General features: G+C 72.8%; 1 protein-coding gene across 1 annotated transcript; it reads right to left on the bottom strand.

Annotated features, from left to right (window-relative positions):
- Positions 1-1,324: 1,324 nt before the first annotated feature.
- Positions 1,325-10,357, bottom strand: LOC135325219 (RNA-binding protein Nova-2-like). The gene is made up of 4 exons (XM_064503010.1): positions 10,185-10,357; positions 7,776-7,919; positions 4,539-4,705; positions 1,325-2,662 (listed from the first exon to the last, which is right to left on the bottom strand). Exons 1-4 carry the CDS (start codon positions 10,333-10,335, stop codon positions 1,673-1,675), a joined length of 1,452 nt encoding a protein of 483 aa, XP_064359080.1. The 5' UTR covers positions 10,336-10,357; the 3' UTR covers positions 1,325-1,672.
- Between the last annotated feature and the right edge of the window lie 2,371 nt (positions 10,358-12,728).

The raw sequence follows: 12,728 nt of genomic DNA, 5'->3' as shown, positions 1-12,728 counted from the left end.
CTGGGGCGGAGGGGCCCCTATTCGGGGGCTGGGGGGGCCCCCACATTGGGGGGCCTTGGGGGCGGGGACCCCTGCTTAGAGCCTGGGGGGGCCCAATTTGGGGGTCCTGGGGGGCCCCATGATGGGGGGTGCTGGGTGGGGGGGGCTGCCCTTATGGGAGGGTGGGGGGAGGCCCTGGGGGGAGGGGAGACCCCCATTTTGGGAGGAAACGGGGGGCTCGGGAAAGGTGATGCCCCCCCCCCCCCGGATTTTTCCTATTAAAAACCTCCAAACTGGGCAAATATGGATGGATGGGGGGGGCGAGACTGGGGGGTGTCTCCCCGTGCCCCTCGGCACCCCAAGTCGTGGGGTGCTGCCCCCCCCCCCGCGGGGGGGTCTGGGCTGCCCCTCGGTGCCCGTCGCGTACCCGGGGCCTGGGGTAACACCTGGGGCGGGGGGCAAATCCCAGCGGACACCCCCGGTCTGGGGTAACACCCCCCCCGGGTAATGCCCCCCCCCGTGCCCAGCAGACACCCCCAGTCTGGGGTAACACCCCCCCGGGTAGTGCCCCCCCGGTGCCCAGCAGACACCCCCAGTCTGGGGTAACACCCCCCCCCCAGACTAATACCCCCCCGATGCCCATCAGCTACCCGCCCCCGGCACCCATCAGCTACCCCAGGTCCTCGGCGATGCCACCCAGCACCCATCGGCCACCCCTGGGTGACAAGGCGATGCCACCCCAGCACCCATCAGCCACCCTGGGGTGCCAGAGCCATGTCTTCAGTCACCCAAGGGTCCTTCGGTGGTGCCACCAAGCCCGTGGGACACCCCGGGTGACAGGGCCATGCCCCTCGGCCACCTTGGGCACCCAGGTGATGTCACCCCCATGTCCCTCAGCCACCCTGGGGTGCCAGAGCCATGTCTTCAGTCACCCAAGGGTCCTTTGCTGGTGCCACCAAGCCCGTGGGACACCCCGGGTGACAGGGCCATGCCCCTCGGCCACCTCAGCACCCAGATGATGCCACCCCCGTGTCCCTCAGCCACCCTGGGGTGCCAGAGCCATGTCTTCAGTCACCCAAGGGTCCTTCGGTGGTGCCACCAAGCCCGTGGGACACCCCGGGTGACGGGGCCATGCCCCTCGGCCACCTTGGGTGCCCAGATGATGCCACCCCCGTGTCCCTCAGCCACCCTGGGGTGCCAGAGCCATGTCTTCAGTCACCCAAGGGTCCTTCGGTGGTGCCACCAAGCCCGTGGGACACCCCGGGTGACAGGGCCATGCCCCTCGGCCACCTTGGGCACCCAGATGATGTCACCCCCGTGTCACTCAGCCACCCCGGGGTGCCAGAGCCATGTCTTCAGTCACCCAAGGGTCCTTCGGTGGTGCCACCAAGCCCGTGGGACACCCCGGGTGACAGGGCCATGCCCCTCGGCCACCTTGGGTACCCAGGTGATGCCACCCCAGCACCCATTGGCCATCTTGGGGCACCGGAGCCATGTCTTCAGTCACCCAAGGGTCCTTCGGTGGTGCCACCAAGCCTGTTGGCCACCCCAGGTGACGGGGACATGCCCCTCGGCCACCCCCGTGTCCCTCGGCCACCCCAGGCGCCGGAGCCGTGCCCGTTAAGCACCCACGGGTCCTCCGGCGACGCCGCCGTGCCCGCGGGACACCCCGGGCGCCGCGGCCACGCCGCCCTTAGCCCACTTTGGGGGGGTTGGTGGCCCGCACGCCCTGCTCGTAGGTGACCCGCTGGCTGATGAGGTACTGGGCGGCCTGCGTGGCGGCCGGCGGGCCCGTGATGGTCACTCTGCGGTTGCGGGTGCCGGGGATGAACTCGCCCTTCTTGGAGATCTGGATGCGGGCGCCCGTGAGCTCCTGGTACTCCACCAGCGTCTTGCCGCCCTTGCCCAGGATGGCGCCCACCAGGTTCTCCGGCACGGCGATCTCCACCAGCTCCTTCGCGCTCTCCGCCAGCTTCTCGGGCGCCAGGAAGGAGCCGGCCACCAGCGGGGACGTCGCGCCCAGGTAGCCGTTGGCCCCGGCGGCCAACGAGCCCAGGGCGAAGGCCGGGGCGGCGGCGGCGGCGGCGGCGGCGGCGGCGGCGGCATCGTTCGCGTAGGACGCCAGCAAGTTGGCGGCGGCGGCGGCCGCCGGGTTGGCGCCGGCCGCCACGGCCGCCAAGACGCCCGAGGCGGCCGCCGAGTTGAGGCCGAGCCCCAGGGCCGCCGGGCTGTAGCCGTAGCCGGCCAAGGTGTTCAGCGCGGCGCTGATGGCCAAGAGGTCGCCGCCCGAGAAGCCGGGCAAGGCGCCGGCGAAGGCGCCCGCGCCGCCCAGCCCGGCGGGCCCCAGCAATCCGGCGGCGGGCGGCAGGGCCTCGGCGGCGCTGGCGTAGGGCGAGCCGGTGGGGTTGGAGTTGGCCACGGGGCCGGCGACGTTGGCGTAGCTGATGTTGAGGCAGCTGCTGCTCTGCGGGTCCTCCTGGATCTTGTGGACGATGGTGTGCACGGCCTTGAGCAGCTGCGCCGGCTCGCCGCTCACCGTCACCACCCGCTCCTGCAGGTTGAGGCCCTCGGGCTTCTGGCTCAGCTGCACCCAGGCGCCCGACTGCTCCATGATGGCCTTCACCGTGGCCCCCCCCTTGCCGATGATGAGCCCCGCCGTGCTGTTGGGCACGATGAGCTTGGCCTGCGCGGGGCGGGGGGGGGGTGTGAGCGGGGGCAGGCGGGGAGGGGGCTGTGCGGGGTGTGGGGGGGGGCCCTGTGGGGCAGGCGGTTAGATTTGGGGTCCCCATGGGGCTGGGGGGCCCTGTGGGGCAGGGTGTGATGGTTGGGGTCCCTGTGGGGCAGGTGGTAAGGGTTGGGGTCCCCATGGGGCTGGGGGGCCCTGTGGGGCAGGGTGTGATGGTTGGGGTCCCTGTGGGGCACGTGGTAAGGGTTGGGGTCCCCGTGGGGCTGGGGGTCCCTGTGGGGCAGGGGGTGAGGGTTGGGGTCCCAGTGGGGCTGGGGGTCCCCGTGGGGCAGGGGTTCCCCATGGGGCTGGGGGTCCCTGTGGGGCAGGAGGTGAGTGTTGGAGTCCCTGTGGGGCTGGGGGTCCCCGTGGGGCAGGGGTTCCCCATGGGGCTGGGGTCCCTGTAGGGCTGGGGGTCCCTGTGGGGCAGGGGGTGAGGATTGGGGTCCCCATGGGGCAGGGAGTCCCCGTGGGGCTGGGGGTCCCCATGGGGCAGGGGGTGAAGGTTGGGTTCCCCGTGGGGCAGGGGTTCCCCATGGGGCTGGGGGGCCCTGTGGGGCTGGGGGTGAGGGTTGGGGTCCCCGTGGGGCTGGGGGTCCCTGTGGGGCAGGGGGTGAGGATTGGGGTCCCCGTGGGGCTGGGGGTCCCTGTGGGGCAGGGGGTGAGGATTGGGGTCCCCGTGGGGCTGGGGGTCCCTGTGGGGCAGGGGGTGAGGATTGGGGTCCCCATGGGGCTGGGGTTCCCCATGGGGCAGGGGGTCCCTGTGGGGCAGAGGATGAGGGCTGGGGTCCCTGTGGGGCAGGGGGTCCCCGTGGGGCTGGGGGTCCCCGTGGGGCTGGAGCCGGGGGCGGGGGCGGCTCCCCGCGGCCCCGGCGCGACGGTTCAGCACCGCGGACAGTGGCAGCGGCTGAACCGGGGGGGCGGCGGCACCGGGACCGGGACCGGGACTGGGACTGGGACTGGGAATGGGGCTGGGACTGGGAATGGGACTGGGAATGGGGCTGGGAATGGGACTGGGAATGGACCGGGAATGGGACCAGGAATGGGGCTGGGACCGGGGCTGGGAATGGGAATGGGAATGGGAACAGGGCTGGGATCGGGGTTGGGACCCGCATTGGGATCTGGACCAGGGCTGGGACCAGGACCGGGAATGGGACTGGGAATGGGGCTGGGATTGGGAATGGGGCTGGGAACGGGCAGGGGGCTGGAACCAGGAATGGGAATGGGACCAGGACTGGGGCTGGGAATGGGGCTGGGACCGGGAATGGGGCTGGGATCGGGAATGGGGCTGGGAACGGGCAGGGGGCTGGAACCGGGAATGGGAATGGGACCAGGACTGGGGCTGGGAATGGGGCTGGGACCGGGAATGGGAATGGGACCAGGACTGGGGCTGGGAATGGGACCAGGACTGGGGCTGGGAATGGGGCTGGGACCGGGAATGGGGCTGGGAATGGGGCTGGGACCGGGAATGGGGCTGGGATTGGGAATGGGATTGGGAATGGGCAGGGGGCTGGAACCGGGAATGGGAATGGGGCTGGGACCGGGAATGGGGCTGGGAACGGCACCAGGAAGGGGGCTGGGACTGGGAATGGGGCTGGGACTGGCATTGGGACCGGGAATGGGGCTAGGACGGGGAATGGCAGCAGGAGCAGGACTGGGACCGGGACCGGGACCCGCCCTGGCTCAGGCACTGGGAACAGCCCTGGCTCTGGGAAAGGCTCCGGAACTGGCAGCAGCCCCAAGACTGGAGCTGGGCCAGGGCTGCGGCGAGGCACCGCCCCGTGCAAGGCACCGCGGGGGGGGGGGGGGCCCGGGGGGGGGGGCGGGCGCCCACCTGCTTGGCGCGGTCGGGGTTGACGGTGGTCTGGGGCTGGAGGGCGCCGGCGGCCTCGGCCTTGGCGGCGGCCGGGGGGCTCTCGCGCACCTTCTCGGCGATGAAGCTGTGCACGGCGTTGAGGGCCTCGGCCGTGCCCTGCACCAGGCACACGCGCTCCGTGGTGCCTGCGGGCGCCGGGGGGGTCAGCGGGGGGGGCCGGGGGGGCCGCGGGCGCAGCAGGGGCCGCGTGCAAGGCTGCTCGTGCAAAGGTGCTCGTGCGAGGACGCTTGCATAAGGGGCGCGGCGCAAGGGAGGCCCGTGCAAGGGCTGCTCGCACGAGGGCTGCTCGTGCAAAGGGCGCCCGTGCGAGGGCCCTTGTGCAAGGGCGTCTAGTGCAAGGGGTGCTTGTGCAAGAGGTGCTTGTGCGAGGACCCTTGTGCAAGAGGTGCTCATGCAAGGACCCTCATGCAAGAGATTCTCGTGCAAGAGATTCTCGTGCAAGAGGTACTTGTGCAAGAGGTGCTCGTGCAAGAGATGCTCGTGCGAGGACTCTTGTGCAAGGACCCTCATGCAAGGACCCTCGTGCAAGAGATGCTTGTGCAAGAGATGCTCGTGCGAGGACTCTCGTGCAAGCACCCTCGTGCAAGGACCCTCGTGCAAGAGGCACTCGTGCAAGAGATTCTCGTGCAAGAGATTCTCGTGCAAGAAGTGCTCGTGCAAGAGGTGCCCGTGCAAGGGGTCCCCCCCACCTGAGGCCCCGCCCCCCGCCTCAGTTTCCCGCCCCTCCCCCCGCTGCCCCTTGGCAACGGCCCCGCCCCATTTCCCCCCTGGCGACCGGCCCATCGCCGCGGCAACCGGCCCCCTGGGCCCGTCACCGTGGCGACGACCGCGGCCCCCTTTGTCCCCGCGGCAACGGAGGCGGCCTCGGCCCGGCGCCACGGCAACGACCCCGGCGACGACCCCCAGCACCCCGCGATGCCCCCCGGGCCCCTGGGTGCCCTCGGTGCGGCCGGGGGGGCCCCACTGCCGGGGCGCGACCCCCGCACGGGGCTTGCACGCCGCTCGCACGAGCACCTGGGCCTTTGCACGAGCACCTGGGCCTTTGCACGAGTGCACGGGTCATTGCACGAGTGCACGGGTCATTGCACAAGCGCACGGGCCCTTGCACGAGCAAACGGGCCTTGCACAAGTGCACAGGTCATTGCACAAGCAAACAGGCCCTTGCACGAGCTCCTGGGCCCTTGCACCAGCACACAGGTCCTTGCACGAGCACGCAGCCCATTGCATGAGCACACCGACCTTTGCACAAGCACCTGGACCCTTGCACGAGCACACAGGCCCTTGCACAAGAACATTGGGCTTTGCACGAGCACAGGGCCCATTGCACGAGCACACAGGCCCTTGTGCAAGTTTCCCAGCCGTTGCACGAGCGCGGGGGCCATTGCACGAGCGCGGGGATGTCACCCGAGCGCGGGGGCCATTGCACGAGCGCGGGGGCCATTGCACGAGCGCGGGGATGTCACCCGAGCGCGGGGGCCATTGCACGAGCGCGGGGGCCATTGCACGAGCGCGGGGGCTGTCACCCGAGCGCGGGGGCCGTCACCCGAGCGCGCGCGGGGCCGCCCTGCCCTGCCGCGGCCCTTCCGGCCATTGAAGGCCGTTTCCTGCCGCCGGCCCGGCCCTGCCGCCTTCCGGCTTCCCGCCGCGCTGCCCAGGGGCCCAGGCGTCCGGCCACCCCCCCTGCTGCCGGGCCCAGGCGTCCGGGCCTGGCCGGGGCCCCGCTAAGCGGCTTAGCCCCCCCCCCCCGGATTAGGGCTCCCCCCACGAAGATCCTGGCTTGACCCAAAAACGGCCCCGTGGGGGGGGGGGGGCCCAGGCGTCCGGGCGGTACCAGGGGGCTGGGGGGGAGGGTCAAGGGGGACCCCCCCCACGTCCCCCCTCTGCCCCCACCGTTGCCCCCCGCAGCCCTTTGCTTGGCCCCCTCCCTCCCTCCATCTCCCCCATCCTCCCTCCCTCCCTCCCTCCCTCCATCCTTCCCTTCATCCCTCCATCTCCCCCATCCTCCCTCCCTCCCTCCATGCCTCCTCCCTCCATCCCTCCATCTCCCCCATCCTCCCTCCCTCCATCCCCCCCATCCTCCATCCCTCCATTCCTCCATCTCCCCATCCCTCCTCCCTCCCCCCCTCCCTGGGGGGCACCGCCTCCCCCGCCCCCATAGAGCCCACAGGTCCCTATAGATCCCCACAGACCCCATAGATCCCTATAGATCCCCAGAGATCCCATAGACCCCCGAGAGCCCCACAGACGCTGCAGGGCCTAGAGCCTCCACGGCCCCCATAGACCCCATAGATCCCCACAGCCCCCATAGATCCCTATAGATCCCCAGAGATCCCATAGACCCCCAAGAGCCCCATAGATGCTGCAGAGCCTAAAGCCTCCACGGCCCCCATAGATCCCATAGATCCCCACAGCCCCCATAGATCCTCATAGATCCCCTGGATCTCCGCAGCCCCCGTAGAGCCTATAGCCTCCACGGCCCCCATAGACCCCATAGATCCCCACAGCCCCCATAATAGATCCCATAGATCCCCATAGCCCCCATAGGTCCCATAGACCCCCAAGAGCCCCATAGACGCTGCAGAGCCCAGAGCCTCCACGGCCCCCATGGATCCCCATAGATCCCCACAGCCCCCATAGGTCCCATAGACGGGATCCCATGGAGGGTGCCATGGGGCGCCGTGGGGCACCGTGGGGTCCATGGGGCACCGTGGGGTCTGTGGGGCACCGTGGGGTGCCGCAGGGTGCCATGGGGGTACCATGGGATGCCGTGGGGCGCCGTGGGGTGCCATAGGGTGCCATGGGGGTACCATGGGATGCCGTGGGGCACCGTGGGGTGCCGTAGGGTGACATGGGGGTACCATGGGATGCCGTGGGGCGCCGTGGGGTCTGTGGGGCGCCATGGGGGTACCATGGGGTGCCATGGGGCACCGTGGGGCGCCGTGGGGCGCCGTGGGGGTACCATGGGGTGCCATGGGGCGCCGTGGGGTGCCGTAGGGTGCCATGGGGGTACCATGGGATGCCGTGGGTCGCCGTGGGTCGCCGTGGGGCGCCGTGGGGGTACCATGGGATGCCGTGGGTCGCCGTGGGTCGCCGTGGGGCGCCGTGGGGGTACCATGGGATGCCGTGGGGCACCGTGGGGCGCCGTGGGGCGCCGTGGGGGTACCATGGGATGCCGTGGGTCGCCGTGGGGCTCACCGGGGTAGAAGTCCTTGGACTTGGAGAGCTTGATGGTGGCGCCGGTGTCCTTCTGGAGCTGCACGATGGTCTGGCCGCCGCGGCCGATGAGCGAGCCGGCCGCCGCGCCCGGCACCAGCACCTTCAGGAAGTACTCGCCCTCCTCTGCGGCGCCGCCGTCAGCCCCGGCCCGCGCCGGGGGCCCAGGCGTCCGAGGGGCCCAGGCGTCCGGGGGGCCCAGGCGTCCCGGCCCCCCGGCGCCGCAGAGCCGGGCGGATGCGTCTCGAGCAACCCCAGAGCCTCCGGGAGCTCCCCCAATCCAGCCCCCCCCCCAAGTTAAGGGACCCCCCCAGGCCCCCCGGGGACCCCCAGGCACCTCCATAGCCCCCCTGGCCCCCCCCCAGCTCAGGGACCCCCCTGGGGACCCCCAGGCATCCCCATAGCCCCCATGTGACCCCACTAATCCAGGGACCCCCCCCCCAGTCCAGGGACCCCCCAGGCCCCACCCAGGTTAAGGGACCCCCCCAGACCCCCAGGACCCCCCTGGGGACCCCCAGGCACCCCCATAGCCCCCTGGGGACCCCCCCAACCCAGGGACCCCGCTGGGGATCTCCAGGGAACCCCCGGGATGCCGCCAGATCCCCTAATCCAGGGCCCCCCCGACCCCAGCTAAGGTCCCCCCCAATCCAGGGACCCCCCAGGGACCCCACAAAACCAGGGAGCCCCCCCGATCCGTGGGGATCTCCCTAAACTAGGGACCCCCCCCAGTTCAGGGACCCCCCCAGACCTCAACTAGGGAACCCCCAATCCAGGGACCCCTAAGGGACCCCTCCAGATCCAGGGACCCCCTAGAACCCCCCCCAAACCCAGGGACCCCCCCAGCCCCCCTCCAGGGACCCCCCCAAATCCAGGGACCCCCCCTGGCCCCCCCAGGCCCCCTCCAAATCCAGGGGGACCCCGGCCGCAATGCATTGTGGGAAATTCCCTCCCTGACCCCCCCACCAGGGGATGGAGACGCCTCCCCCCCCTCGGATGCTGCCGCAAAGGCTGATGGGAATTTCCCTCAGCATCACGCTCCCAGGGCATTGTGGGATAGCAGCCCCCCCCGGCTGGCCCGGCCCCCCCGTGTCCCCCCTGTGTCCCCAGTGTCCCCCCCCGCCACGTCCCTCCGTTGGGTCCCGGGGGGGGGGCTGGGGCCGGCGGGCAAATGTTGGGAGGGGCACGGGGACATTGGGGGGGGACAAGGGGGACACTGGGGGGGGACAAGGGGGACATGGGGGGGACAAGAGGGATATGGGGACATGGGGGGCACAAAGGGACACCATGGGGACATGGGGGGGACATTGGGGACGGGGGGGACATGGGGGACACGGGGGATGGGGAGACACCGTGGGGACATGGGGGACATCGGGGACACCGGGGGGACATCAGGGACACCGGGGGGGGACACGGCCCAGCCCTCCCTCCCACCCCCCCGCAGTTACTGGGGCTGGGGCTCCCAGTGCCCCCCCGGCCCCCCCCCCCCGTGTCCCCGGTGCCCCCCCGGGAGACCAGGCAGGGAGGGGACAAGGTGGGGGGACCGGGCTGGGGGGGACCGGGCTGGGGGGGGGCCGGGACCGGGTACCAGGTACCGGGATGGGGGGGCCGGGACCGGGACGGGGGGGGGGTCGGGGCCGGGTACCAAGGGTGGGGGGGGGAAGCCGGGAGCGGGTACCGGGATGGGGGGGCCGGGACCGGGATGGGGGGGTGTCGGGGCCGGTTACCAAAGGTGGGAGGGGGGAAGCCGGGAGCGGGTCCCGGGATGGGGGGGCTGGTAGCCGGCACCGGCGATGCGGGGGGGGGGGACCGGGGCCGGTACTGGCAATGCGGGGGGCCGATGATGGCACCGGGGATGCGGGGGGGGGACCGGGGCCGGTAGGAGGATCCGGCGGGGGGGGGTCACAGCAGGGCCGGTACCGGGTAGAGGGATGCGAGGGGGGGGCGGGGGGACCGGGGCCAGGACCGGGGATGCGGGGGGGGACCGGGGATGCGGGAGGGACCGGGGCTGGTATCGGGGATGCGGGGGGGGGACCGGGGATGCGGGAGGGACCGGGGCTGGTATTGGGGATGCGGGGGGGGGGTCAGAGGCCGGTACCGGGGATGCGGGAGGGACCGGGGCCAGCGCCGGGGATGCGGGGGGGGGGACCGGGGATGTGGGGGGGGGGACCGGGGCCGGTACCAGGGATGCAGGAGGGACCGGGACGGGTACCAGGGATGCGGGGGGGGACCGGGGATGCGGGGGGGGGGTCAGAGGCCGGTACCAGGGATGCGGGGGGTATCGGGGGGGGGGGGACAGGGCCGGTACCGGGGATGCAGGAGGGACCGGTGGCCGGTGCCGGTGCCGGGGATGCGGGGGGGGGGGGGTGGCACGGGGGGCGGGGGGGGCCTCACCGCCGGTGTTGGAGCGCTTGGTGCTGGAGGCCTCGGGGGGGGTCTCGAGCGGGCGCTTGCGGGAGTCGGGCGGGTCGGGGTCCATGTGCGGCGGCAGCGGCGGCGGCAGCGCCGGGAAGGGGCCGTTGTGCTGCGCCGAGCCGCCTGCCATCGCCGGGGGCGGGGCCTGCCGGGGCGGGGCCGGGGGCGGGGCCTCCATCAGGGGGCGGGGCTGTGCCGAGCCGCCTGCCATCGCCGGGGGCGGGGCCTGCCGGGGCGGGGCCGGGGGCGGGGCCTCCGCCGGGGGGCGGGGCTGCGCCGAGCCGCCTGCCATCGCCGGGGGGCGGGGCTTGCCGGGGCGGGGCCGGGGGCGGGGCCTCCGCCAGGGGGCGGGGCCGGGGAGGCTGCACCGAGCCGCCTGCCATCGCCGGGGGCGGGATTTGGGGGGGCGGGGCCGGGGCGGGGCCTCTGCCCGGGGGAGGGGGCTGCGCCGAGCCACCTGCCATCGCCAGGGGCGGGGCCTGGTGGGGCGGGGCCGGGGGGCGGAGCATCCCCCGGGGGCGGGGAGGTGGCACCAAGCCACCTGCCAAATATGGGGGCGGGGCTTGTCAGGGTGGGGCCGGGGGCGGGGCCTGCAGGGGCGGGGCCGGGGGCGGGGCACCCAGGAGCCACTGAGCTGCCTGCTGCTGCTGGGGGCGGGGCCTGGTGGGGCAGGGGGCGGGGCCGGACCCGCGGGGGCGGGGCCATCGTGCTGCACCTGCTGCCTCTGGGCGGGGCCAGATGAATCGGGGGCGGGGCCTGAGCTCTTGGGGGCGGGGCTGCACAGAGGCACCTGTCACCGTGGGGTGGGAGGGACCTGAGCCGGTGGGCGGGGCCTGTTGGGGCGGGGCCGTTGCGCTGCGCAGAGCCACCTGCTGTCCCCAGGCACGGGGGGCGGGGCCTGGGCTGGGGGCGGGGCCAGGGGCGGGGCTTGGCACTCCCTGCCCGGGGGGGGGGGCCGCCCTGGGGGATCCCCAGGGCTCAGGCAGGGATCCACCGGGGAGGGGGGAGCCACGGGAGGGATCCGCTGCGGAGGGGCAGGGAGCCGGGCTGGGATCCCCCAGGGAAGGGCTGGGATCCCTGGGGGCGGGATCTGCGGGGGATCCCCTGGGAATGGCTGGGATCCCTGGGGGTGGGATCTGCGGGGGATCCCCTGGGAATGGCTGGGATCTGCAGGGGAGGGATCCCCGGGGGATCCCCCAGGGAACGGCCGGGATCCCCGGGAGAGGGATCCGCAGGGGATGGAGCCGGGAATGGCAGAGATCTCCTAAGGGTCGGGGATCCACCAGGGCATGAGGGATCTGTCGGGGAGGGATCTACTGGGGCAGGCAGGGCTTCCCCAGCCGCTCTCCCTCCCTCCTCCCCTCCCTCCCTCCTCCCCCCCCCCAGCTCCACCCGGTGCCAGGCCACAGCCAAAGGGGCCCAGGTGTCCCGGGCTGCCCTCTCCCCCCCGCCCCCGCCGGGGCTGGCCCGGACGCCTGGGCCCCCTCCTCCGCGCCGGGGCAGGAAGGCAGGAAGCTCCGGCCTTGGAGCAGCTTCCTGCCGGGGGGGCTGGGGGGGGGCCCGGACGCCTGGGCCCCCTGGAGGGCGGGGGGAGGGGTCTGTGTTTAGAGCAGCAGCCCGGACGCCTGGGCCCCCCGGGCCTTTGTCTGCCCCCCCCCCCCGACGCCTGGGTCCCTTCGGCTGGGCCCCTCCCTCTCCCCAGGGCAGGGGGGGCTCCCGCCCTCTCCATCTGTCCATCCCTCCCGCCAGTCATCCCGGCCTCCGTCTGGCCCTGCCTCCCTCCCTCCCTCCTCCCTCCCTCCTCCTCCCTCCTCCTCCCCTCCCTCCCTCCTCCCTCCTCCTCCTCCCCTCCCTCCACCTAAGTGTCCATCCCTCCCTCCCCCTCCATCTCCCTCCCTCCCTCCCCTCCCTCCACCTAAGTGTCCCTCCCTCCCTCCCCCAGCTCCACATCTGGCTCCCCCTCCATCTCCCTCTCCCTGTCCCTCCCTCCCTCCCTCTGTCCCAGTTCTCACCAGCCTCTTCTCCCTCCCTCCACCCCCTCCATCCCTCTACCCTTTCATCTTTCCCATTCCTCCATCTCCCCCTCCGCCTTCCCTCTGCCCCCTCTATCCCTCCATCTCCCCCTCCATCTCCCCCTCCGTCCGGTGGGGCCCAGCGTTGCTGGGGGTCCCGGTGCTCCTGGGGGGCCCGCGGTGGTTCCCCGGGGCCCGATCCGGTTTGGGGCCCCCCCGGGGGGTCCCGGCCCCCCCCCCCGGCCCCTGCGGTGCCCCCGCGCGGCCTCAGCGCCGTTAAACCCGGCTGAGGCCGCGCGGACTCATCGCACCGGGGGGGTGCCGTGGGGCGGGCTCGCGCCCGTGGGCTCAGGCCAATCGGAAATGAGTGTTGAGGGCAGCGGCCAATCAGAGAGCACGGAGGCGGGACGCAGAGGGTGATAGGCGGGAGTCTTAGCCAATGAGGGCTTTGGTTGGCAGGCGCCAGGGTTTGCCGGCGGGAAAGCCTGAAGCAGGTGTGACAGGCAGGAGT

The sequence above is a fragment of the Dromaius novaehollandiae genome, chromosome 34, assembly GCF_036370855.1.
Source record: "Dromaius novaehollandiae isolate bDroNov1 chromosome 34, bDroNov1.hap1, whole genome shotgun sequence".
In the NCBI taxonomy this organism is placed as follows: Eukaryota; Metazoa; Chordata; class Aves; order Casuariiformes; family Dromaiidae; genus Dromaius; species Dromaius novaehollandiae.
This window is presented reverse-complemented; position numbering and strand designations above follow the sequence as displayed.

Bases quoted from the DNA above. Each gene is read 5' to 3' on its own strand.
- LOC135325219 (XM_064503010.1), bottom strand. From the start codon at position 10,335: ATGGCAGGCGGCTCGGCGCAGCACAACGGCCCCTTCCCGGCGCTGCCG. The intron at 7,920-10,184 runs GTGAGGCCCCCC...GCGGCGCCGCAG, and splicing joins CAAGCGCTCCAACACCGGCG to AGGAGGGCGAGTACTTCCTG. The intron at 2,663-4,538 runs GTGGGCGCCCGC...CGCCCCGCGCAG, and splicing joins ACCCCGACCGCGCCAAGCAG to GCCAAGCTCATCGTGCCCAA.